Source organism: Papaver somniferum, chromosome 2 (genome assembly GCF_003573695.1).
Source record: "Papaver somniferum cultivar HN1 chromosome 2, ASM357369v1, whole genome shotgun sequence".
Lineage (NCBI taxonomy): Eukaryota > Viridiplantae > Streptophyta > Magnoliopsida > Ranunculales > Papaveraceae > Papaver > Papaver somniferum.
In genome coordinates, this window is record NC_039359.1 from 124,825,179 (window position 1) to 124,836,656 (window position 11,478).

The 11,478-nt window shown below is 35.7% G+C and overlaps 2 protein-coding genes across 2 annotated transcripts; one reads left to right on the forward strand and one right to left on the reverse strand.

Annotated features, from left to right (window-relative positions):
* The first annotated feature begins 229 nt into the window (after window positions 1-229).
* Window positions 230-772, forward strand: LOC113351886. The gene has a single exon (XM_026595795.1). The coding sequence runs from the start codon at window positions 230-232 to the stop codon at window positions 770-772; it is 543 nt and encodes a 180-aa protein (XP_026451580.1).
* A 150-nt stretch (window positions 773-922) lies between these two features.
* Window positions 923-2,736, reverse strand: LOC113351887. Its single transcript, XM_026595796.1, has 3 exons — window positions 2,712-2,736; window positions 1,655-1,951; window positions 923-1,576 (listed from the first exon to the last, which is right to left on the reverse strand). Exons 2-3 carry the CDS (start codon window positions 1,937-1,939, stop codon window positions 923-925), a joined length of 939 nt encoding a protein of 312 aa, XP_026451581.1. The 5' UTR covers window positions 1,940-1,951; window positions 2,712-2,736.
* Between the last annotated feature and the right edge of the window lie 8,742 nt (window positions 2,737-11,478).

Below are 11,478 nucleotides of genomic sequence, written 5' to 3' on the forward strand. Positions count from 1 at the left end.
ACAGTTGTATTATAAAGACGGTGTCTAGATTTTTTCTGTAAATTTTTTTGATCTTCTATACTGTAAGTAAATAAAATATAATCTTGGGGTTTATTTACTGTAAATTTTTTGGATTTTCTATACTGTAAATTTTGATCTTCTATAATATAGAATAGAACTTTTTATGGATGCTGTAAACTCAGAAAAAACAATTACTAACTTTTTATGAATGTTAACTTGTATTAATGTAATGAATCGTTCTTATATTTTTCGAAAACTTATCAACGGGAAAACACCACCGGTGAACTTTGAAGTAAACGGGCATGCATATGATATGGGATATTATCTCGGTGATGGCATTTATCCACAGATTGCTACTATTGTGATGGCCATTAAACAACCAGATTCACCGAAAAAATATAAATTTTCATCGATGCAAGAGGGAGCACGGAAAGATGTAGAGCGTGGATTTGGTGTACTGCAACAACAATTTGCCATTGTCAAACAACCTGCACGAATGTGGAACCCGGATGTGCTTGCCTATATAATGAAAACGGTTATTATTTTACATAATATGATAGTGGAGGATGAGCGTCTTCCCGGTGATTGGCCACATGAATATGACTCACGTAGCAGGTCGGCACCGGTGAATATATCGAGGGTAGGTACTGAGGAACTTTCCAGAATGAGAGCTGCACATCGGCGTCATGCTATACACAATAAAGAAACACATTTTCGCTTGCGTCAAGATTTAATCGAACACATATGGTCAAATTTTGGAGATAATTATTAAGTTGGGATGGAAATATGTTGTATCGTATTTCTTCATCGGAAAATATGTTGTAACGTTGCTTACTAATGTACTATTTATCATATAAAAATTAAAATTCACTAAAATTGACTAAAACTCACTAATTTTTTTATTAATGATAAATATTAAGGTTCAACTAATTCGGTCATGCTTTAAGATTGGTTTCTTTTGGCGTTGTAGTATTTCCATCTTTCGAAGTTCGAAGTACTCTCTTGTTACAGTGTCCAATGTAGAGACATCCTTCAACATTATGGCCAAGTCATCGTCCGCTTCTTTCTTTAAATCGAGTTTTTCTTGCCTAGCTTGTTTCGCCGCAAACTTTGCCGCAGACTTAGCTTGTATCGCCGCAAACTTTGCCGCAGACTTAGCTTGTATTGCTTCAAACTCAGATTGTCTCTGTCCCATCTTCATTAGTGATTGTGCTTTGTAATGTTCATTGAAACTTTGCTGCTCCTTAATTATATCCTCTAGCATTTCCTCCTGGGCATTGGATTTTGCTCTCCCTGTTTTCTTTAGTTGTTTCGATGCTTTCTTCCCCAACTGACGCTTACGTGTGTTCTCTATATCTCCAATATCTAGATCATCACTGGACTCGCCTGGAATTGTTTCCTCAATATCAGCGTTTTCCTCACCACTCTGAGAATCTTCCATTTCTTGGCCTGAATCAAACACAAACGTCGACCGTCCTGAATATTTGATACTATCTTTTAGAATTTCGTAGCACTCTTCGTGCTTAAATTTTTTGTTACCATTACTTTCTTTGAATCGCTTTCTTATCTCTTCAACCTGTTATTATTTTCAATACTCATCAGTTCCAATTACATGTATATATTATTAAGGGTGCAAAAATTGACGATTACTTACCCTCGAGACTTCATTCCATCCGCTATGATATTCACCATCAACTTCCAACACTTTTGCAGAATAAAGTGAAACCTGTCTACTGATTCCCTGAAATCGACTCTGGATAGAAGTCCAAGTACGTTTTGGTTTACAAGGCAGGGCTTCTTCCAACTTATCTTTGATCCGACTCCATAATACTCTTTCTGGTTGATCGGTTCCGGTAGCAGAATCTTGAGATATGGCTAAATGGATTCTACATATCATTGTATCTTCTTCTGTTGTAAAATTGGGACCTCGTGGTGCCATATTTCTATATTTCTTGAAATAGAAATTATAAATGATAAGATTATGCAGAAATAAGTTTGTCAAATGCTATATATAGATATACGAAAGAGCCGTTGCAATCTATCAAACGGTCGGAAAATCAGAAAACCAAAATCAGAATTCCAAAATATAACCGTTGGCGCACGTAATACATGCGCCTGGTAACGGACGCTCGTAATACATGCGCTCCGAACAAACGCTCATAATACGAGCGTCCGTCCCAGACGCTCGTATAACATGCGCCCACTCCAGACGGTCCTAATATATGCGCCCATCCCAGACGCTTCTAAAACATGCGCCCACTCCATACGGTCGTAATATATGCGCCTCACTCATACGCCCATAAAACATGCGTCTCACTCATACGCCCATAAAACATGCGTCTCACACAGACGTTAATAATACGTCCGTCTCCCGCATACGGTCATAATACATGCGCCCGGAGCAGGCGCTTTTAGTAACTGCGTCCAAACCAGGCGTTTTTAATAACTGCGTCTGCTATGGGGCGTAGGTTTTATCTACGTATGGCCCGGCGGTGTTTATAATAACGCCTAACTCAAACGCTCTATATACATCCGCCCCATTATCATACGTTATTTATAAGTACGCCCGATGTGGAGCGTCCACTATACTTCCGTCTGAAATCATACGCCCACTATACTTCCGTCCCACTATAATCATTTTAGTCTCGGTTGGCGACCACATTTGGTCGCAAACCCTAATTAACTGGACTAAATATGGTTTTAGTCAGTACCACTGCGGCTGAATTTGGGACCAAATTTGGGTATAGTCCCCAAATTTGGTCATGACTGTGGTTGCTCTTAAGATGTTAAAGTCTCACTTGTCTGATGCACAAGATCGAATGAAGAAATATGTTGATTCTCATAGAACTGAACGAGAGTTTTCAGTTGATGATTTTGTTTATCTACGTCTTCAGCCTTATAGACAGATAACAGTTTCTAATCAATCTTTTTCGAAGCTATCACCTCGTTTTTATGGCCCTTTTAAAGTTCTTGAGAAAATTGGAACGGTGGCATATAAACTGGACTTGCCTCTCACTAGCAGAATACATCCGGTATTCCATGTCTCACAGTTAAAACTGAAAATAGGTCCTACTAATGTTGTTGAAGCTACATTGCCTACTGTTATTGACTATGATAAATGGGAGCCAAAAGAAATTTTAGACAGACAAATGTATAAGAAAGGAAACCGAGCTGCTACAAAGTGGTTGATCAAATGGAATGGTCACTCCAAAGACGATGCAACTTGGGAAGATGCTTATGATCTCATTGCGCGTTTTCCAGAATTAGAGGCTTGGAGACAAGCCTTGTCTCAGGCAGGGTGGGATGCTGCGATGCCAACTCCTAGTATTTGGGTTCTTTACGTAATTAGTGTTTAGTTTCCTAGTTTTACAGGTTTCCTTAGTTAGTTGCTTGATTATCAAGTCTATTAATATATAAATAGCTCTAGTTTAAGCTTGTACAGGACAATTATCATCAATATTAAGAAGTTGTTTCGTTAATTCTCAAAGGCAGGGGCTGCTCGCCCCATATCAAAGGGCTTTATCCTTGTTTTTGAGTTCTTTTGCATTTTAAAATCCAGTGTAAAGGTTTAAGACCCTAACAAGTACCGTGGTCTATCCACTTAACTTGCTTTGCATAAAGAAAACAATGTTATCCACATGTGCATATTTCAATTTGTAACTTTTAAAAAACTGGTGATGGATTATTATTATAGAGATGGAGCAGTAGAGGTAACGGCCGGCGGTGGAGATGTAGATGGAGTGATGGAGACATTATCTAGGTTTTTTTCATTTTTTGTAGGGATATATTATTTGGTGTAAATAGAAAGTCAAAGATGGTATTTAAGATATATGAAAAAATTTATGGATTGTACTTAGGATAATTGGGGATAGGAATTAATATAAATTAGAAATAGGAAAAATAGGGATAGGAAATAGGGAAAACCAAAAATAAAATCAAGTAAAACAAAATCGGAAAGAAATGTCCAGTGGGAAAGAAGAATTCCATTGAAGATGATTTTCTTTTTCCTTCTGAATTAAATCTTCTTGGTGCACGCTCTTACATTTTTATCTTCTTGATGGATGAAGTTACAAGGGATACCCGAGGGGATATCTCTTGATATATGCTCTCTGTCGGTGACGTGGTGCTAATTGACTAGAGTAGGGTTGGAGTTGATAGGAATTTGGAGCTTTCGTGGCGGACTCTAGAGGGCTTTAAAATGATATGTGTGTTTAGTGATGCTAGATCGGAGGGTATGGGGAGTTCACTTTGGTGGGACAAGTAACGCCTGAAAATGATACCTTTCGATATTTAGGGTCAACGTTGCAAAATGACGATAATATTGATGAGGATGTTAGTCATAGGAATCAAGCGGGATGAGTAAAATAACGACAAATTAACATCCGGCAACCTATGCGATAGAAAAGTTCCACAAAAGCTCAAAGTCAATTTTTATAGGATGGAAATCAGGCCTGATATGTTGTATGGTGCGGAATATTGGGCTAGGTATCAAAAGACAACATATTAAGAAAATTAGTGTAGCAGAAATGCGTATGTTGCACTGGAGTTATGGAAACACGAGACGTGAAAAAATTTAAAATGATGATTTATGTGATAGAGTAGCGTTGATAAAGAAAAATCTAATTTAACATACTCTTTGGGCATCTCCGACGGAGACCCCCTGAGGCACCAGTGCGCATTAGAATTTTAAATCGCGTCGCAGACGCGATTTAATCAGTATTGTAAATTGCGTCGCAAACACAAAGAAAAGTAGATTTCGGCCAAATTGGACATGGGAGGAAGAAGTGAAAATATACTTACAGAAATGTAGAATATCAAAGGCGTTAGACAAGAGAACGTAGAAATCCATGATCCACATAACGAAACCACAACATAAGAAAGATGTTTTCTAATTTGAGTTTTATTTCTATCCTGCCACAATATGAATAATATGATTGGGGCGCTAAAGGTTTAGCTGTTTTTTTCGTCGTAGTATCAATCTTCTCGAGGATATCTTATAATGAATACTTTTCATGTATGTGTCAAATGACATTTCTATTGGAGATGTTCTTGTTAGAGCACTGCTCGGTCGAACTCGCAACCGTTGCTATCTCAAGCTTGTTTGTCAAGTTTAGTTGCAAAAACTATAAGTCTTGATTTCTAGTCTACTTATAGCTATATCTCGGATTATGCTCGAATGTGCAATTGAGCTTTAGACTTCATGGCGTTCATCGATTGAAGACAAAGAACTACTAAAGGGAACTTGTGGAACTTCATCAACAAAAGGTATGTGGAGACTTGAACCCATCTATCACTCAGAAGTCTATTTCTATTCTATCTCTTATTGAGAAAAAAGTCGTATAGCTATATATACTTTACTTTATACACATTTGATATTTCAAGCTGAATTTAACTCGCTTACATATTTCTCGAAATATGTGTTGGTAAGCTTTCGTTTTAACCAAGTTCGTCTTTTATTATTGACGAAAGTCAAAAGATGATCATGTGAAAATCGCCTGGTGACATCTTACACGATTTGTGTGAGATAGTTATTTGATGTAGACTCAGAATGTTTCGTATTGATCAATTGATCACTTGAAAATTGCTTTGAAGCTAATAGTTTTTGTAAGACAGTTATTCCCGTCTTCTAAGAATGTTTCAATGATTAAAATGGAATTTAGAACAACTAACCATCTATTGGATATAGCAAAGCATGCGCACGTGTATGCTAACTGTTGTAGATATATTCCAAATCCGGGAATTTAGTATGCATACCCATATTCGTACCGATTCAATAGTTGAAGTTCGGGAACCATAGTATGCATACCCATATGCGTACTTATTTCAACTGATGTTGGTCGTGAACGACAGTATGCGTATTCGTTTGCATACTGACGAACAGACCAGGTCCGGTAAATCTAGGTGTGCGTACCCGTTCACATACCTGAGTGGGTTAAGTTCTAAAATCGTTTTATTCGTGAATAAATACATTTATATAATCAGGAATGCAATCTTTACAACCCGTGGCTATAATGTTCATGAATTGATTCGAGTGAATCAAAATCGATTTTGCTTCAATTGTGTCTTGTATACTTCTATGAAAATATAAACAATTGAAAAACTCTATAACTAGTTTCATTTGAGTCATTTGAACTAGTTGTGAACAAGGTTGATATGAAAATGTTTGTATGGCTAACTTCGGTTAACTATTGTTGAGCCAACTAAGTGTACCTGTTTAGGTACGGTTACCCATATCTATATGAAGGTACATTTCAATTATGCGTAACAAGCTAAGACAATCTAACGGTTGAAAGATATTAGCTTGAATCTAATCAGGTTTTCATCTAACAGTGAATATTGAATTCTTTTCTACCAAGGTAACATTGATTGCAAACCCTGATTTAAAGACTATATACGGGAGAACTCTAGCAACTAGGAAACCTAATCCCCATACCTCTTGTGTGATACTATTTGCGATTAGAGTCGATTTTCCTTTAACCTAGGTTTTTCTAAAACCATTATAGGTGAACGAATTAAAAACTTCATTGGGATTCTGAAGCCAGACTCAACTATTTTCTCTGTAGTTGCATGTTCTGATCTTACTTTGTTATATCATATTTAGTACTATCTTCTCTAAGATTTTCTCGAGATTTAATCTCCGATAGGTAAGATAAAAAGTAGTCACAAACATCTTCGTCTCATCGTTTGTGATTCCACAATAACTTGCTCCGCTTCCATACGATTAGGATCATTGTGAGGTGATTGATATTACTATGTTGTTCTTCGGGAATTTAAGTATTGTGTATCAATTGGTTCTTGTTCACCTTGATTTATCAAAAGACGGAATAAAAACTCGTAGGTAATTCTATGGGAGACAGATTTATCTATTAAATAGACTTTTCTGTGTGAGACAGATTTCTTTATCAAGTCTCTACTTTGGGTCGTAGCAACTGTTAGTTGTGGGTGAGATCAGCTAAGGGAAACAAGTGCGCAGAGTTCTGATGGGATTCAGAGGTGTAAGGAATGCGATTGTACCTTAATCAGTGTGAGATTGGTTAGGGCTCAATTACATTCCAGTCTGAAGTTAACTTGTAGTAGGCTAGAGTTTGTAGCGGCTTAATACAATGGTGTTCAAATCTGGACTAGGTCCCGAGGTTTTTCTGCATTTGCGGTTTCCTCGTTAACAAAATTTCTGGTGTCTGTGTTATTTCTTTTACGCATTATATTTTCTATATAGTCGAAATATCATGGGTTTTTCGTAGTTCAATCAATTAGATAATCTAACCTTTGGTTGTTGATATAAATTAATTGAACTTGAACATTGGTCTTTGGAATTGTTCAAGTTGTTTCTCATATTAATCAGGCTCGCGGATTTATATCTGTTTGATTTACTGATTACATTGAGAATTAGAGATATAACTCTTGGATGTATTGAGTATGACTCTTTGATTGAGTCTGACTGTCTAGTTGATTCTCTTGGAAATATATTGGAGTTAGTCCATACAGATTGCCAAAACGAAATATTGGGTGTGGTTGTTAGACCCCCGATTTTTCAATTGGTATCGGAGCAGGAAAACACGATAAACCTAATAAGTTTGTGTTTGATTTTTCCTAAATAATTTCCCATATGGGAAATCTCTTTGGGAACCTTGTTCTGGGCATCTGTGACGCACACCAGAAATCTTCAAAGATTGTTCAGAGTTTTTCTTCTCTAGACTGCTGGTCTCTCAAGATAATCTCTCATCATCTAAGACGTTAGAAATCCTAGATGATGGAAAACAATCTAAAGGAAAAATTAAAGATTCCTTTAAAAATGTTCGTTGCTGGAAATATGTGAATAAAATCTCAAGGGAACCTCACTAGACTTCTTATTAATATTTTTGAGGAATACTATCGTGATGGATCAGTTGACAAAGATCTATTTATGGATTTTGAAAACGTTTTTAAATCTCTCGAACGACTTGTCTTGATTAAGGAAAAGGTTTGTGTTGGTAAAAATTCTAATTCTGTCATTCGTGACACACATTCGATTTTTGGCAACAACTCGGTCAAAATCGATAAAGATATTTTAACAGGTGGTGCTGCAAGTTCCATCCATTGGAAAAATCCTTCCTTTAATCATAAGAAAAATGAGTCAAACTTTTCAAATAACCCTAAGTATCATCATTACTATGATTATACTTTTGGTACATTTCACAAATATCGACCGGAGAAGGTGCATGAGGATTCCTCTGCTCATCTTGCCTCTTGGTAACAAGATTGGCGTCACTTCATTTGTATATAACTCAGAGTGGGGCAAGTGACGGTCTAATTTGTTTTGTGTTTTTGTATTATGGGTTAGTTTTATTTTTGAAATTTATTTTTCCTTAAAGAAAAACTCGTTCAACAGAATTTTTCTGTCCGCCTGAGGTTAAATTAAGTGAGATAATTCCACAATTATCCTTTTACTGCACTATGTTGATTTTTCACAGTGTGTGAACCATGATGGTTGAACGTTGTAAAAAATCCCACTTTCCTTCTGTGGGTCACGGTTCATGAACGGGTCCAAGCCCATCAATGGGTATATAAGAGTTGTCGTATGCGTACCCTTCTTCTTCCTTCCCTTGTCCGCGTACGTGAACTAAGTCTTTTCTAGGGTTCGCGTTTCAACTCCATTAAAAATCATTCTTGGAGGTCCAAGGGAGGAAAAGGGTTGTCTTCACCCTCAAGAAGCATTTCAAGTAAGTTTTTTCTTCTTTTTGATCTCTCATTTTTTAGATCTCATGGGAAATTTCAAGGTTTCAAAGAAGGTTTCAAAAAACTTGGATTCATCTTCTTCTAGCATGATTATACCTAACAAGCAAGATTCTATTAGAATTAGATTTATCAATGATTCTAGTAGTAAGATATTTGAAAGGATTTTTTCTAATGGTTTCATTCTAGAAAAGAAATTGGATATGTTTAGTGGTCATAAAGAAGATTTGGTTTGTTTTGAAAATTTTAATCTTGGAAACATCTTTAATGGTCTTGGTTAAGGTTTTGACACTCTCACGAGAATCTTCAATGCTAACATCCATGATGTTGATCTTGATGACATGGAATTTGTTAGAGCATAGCTCGGTCAACCTCGCATGTGTTGCTATATCAAGCATGTTTATCAATGTTAGTGATCAAAACTATGAGTCTTGATTTCTAGCCTATTAGCTAAGTCTCGGACTAGGATAGGAAAAGTGTAGCTGAGCTCAAGGACTTCATGGCGATTCATCATACAACGACGAAGATCTACACAAGGAACTGTGGAACTTCATCAACAAAAAGGTATGTGGAGACTTGAACTTATCTATCACTCAAAAGTCTATCTATTTTATCTCCTACTTCTTATGAGACAAAAAGTCGTATGCTATATAGACTAGATCATACACATTTGACATTTCGAGCTGAGTATTCATTACTTATCTTTTTCTCAAAATCGTGTTTTGGTAAAGCGTTTCGCTTTCATCAAGTTTATCTTCACCTAGTGAAAAAACGGGGGTCTAACAACACCACCCAATATTTCGTTTGGCAATCTAAATAGACAAACTCCAATATACTTTCTAGAGAATCAACTAGACAGTCAGACTCAATGTAGAGTAAAGTATATCAAAGACTTTAGTATCTCTATCTCAACACAATCAAAGTTAAACAGAAACAAATCTGTAAACCTGATTTTAGTGTAAAGCTCTTGAAACAAAGTTTTTTGTTTTAATCACAACCTATTAAATATCCATCGTGTATAAACCTCTTTAAGCAACAATCACTAAAGGAATATTTCAACACAGTGTCCACTTGAAACAGGGTTAGTCCAGACTGGTCTAACAATGTGAAAATAACAAAATCAATTGTTCAAGATCAATCAAGTCTTATCCGACAAACAAGGTCGGATTTAACAACTATGATTGATTAACGTACAACCTTTATTATTTCAATTATATAAATAAAATATAATGCGGAAAAGAAATAACACAGACACCAGATTTTGTTAATGAGGAAACCGCAAATGCAGAAAAACCCCGGGACCTAGTCCAGAATAAACACACACTGATTATAAGATGTTACACCAAATTCCTACTACCTATTCGGACTAGATGTAATACCTTCTTCAGCACTTATAGAACTCCTAGTAGAATACCGATTCTCTTTAGGAACTCTTCACACAAATCTTCTAGCAGAACCCAAAGTTCTCTTTAGAAGATACACCACAACGATCGATACGATTTGATATTTTGTTTGCACAAAACACCAGTTTGATTTCTCTTTAGATGTGAATCAAGGTTTTGGAAATCTTGTGTTTATTTTGATAAAAACAATTACTAGGTAAAAGTAATATCAAAACAAACTTGTAGATTAGGATTTTTAATTTATAATCAGTATGCGTACACACAAGGAGTCCGTGAACCTAATTTCCGTAAGTAAACTTGGGCGATTCCAAAGATCAATTTCCAAGTTAAGAAAACCCTAATAAATCTACCACAAGAACAACTAGAATAAATCTAGAGATATCTTGTTTAAAACTTCTCAAGGATTTTTAGAGATGCCTCAAAAGAAGTTTTTCTTTCTAATCTCGGATTTCGACTAACAAGTGTTGGTATACGATCGGAAACTGAAATCTTACAAAATCTAGGATTTATGATCAACAACTCTTGAATGGTTATATATCAGAAGAGAAAACCTTAGAAAATACAAGAGGTGAAAAACCTATATTACAAGTTGTATGATCAATCACGAATATTAAATCCAACTTGGCTTTGTGATCCCTAATACAAAGACTTTTATCTCACTCTCGTTCACGAAGAACGGAAGACGTGGAAAACAACCTGTAGAGCTTACGCCAATTTTCCAAAGGGATGAAAACGTGTAAACTCGCGAACTCATTATTTACAATGAACAATAGCTTGGAAGCTAAGCAAAGCTATTTTCCTTTTACAAGACTCTCCTAAATATGGGAGTCTTACCTAAGTTCAAAACTCTTGCCAAAATAATTAAATAAATAACTTATTTAGCAAAAATTATATTTATGTGAACAAATCACATTTTAACTTAGGCAGTAATCACAAACACTTTAATATGGTAATCAAAAGTGTTTGGACCAATAGCTAACTTGCCTAGATAAGGAACCATCACCAACTTGACCAAAAATCCCTTGGAAAAAATACGATTTAGTCCAAAAATCAGTCCAAATGTACGATTTAGTCCAGCTCGAGTCAACTAGTTACATATTAGTCCAAATATATGGAAGCTACACTAATAACCCTTATTATTTAAAATTTAGTCCAAATATTTGCATTTTAGTCCAAAATTACTCATGATGATGTCATCAATTTTAAATAATATATATATAATTAAAAAACAATTTATCTTTCGAACCGCTCGTCCAAAATTCACAAACTTTACATATTCGGAAAGCTCTTTTCGAGATCTACAAAAAGAGTACCCATATGACTATATAATTTTCATTTTTACATTTTTTTTATTCACACTAGT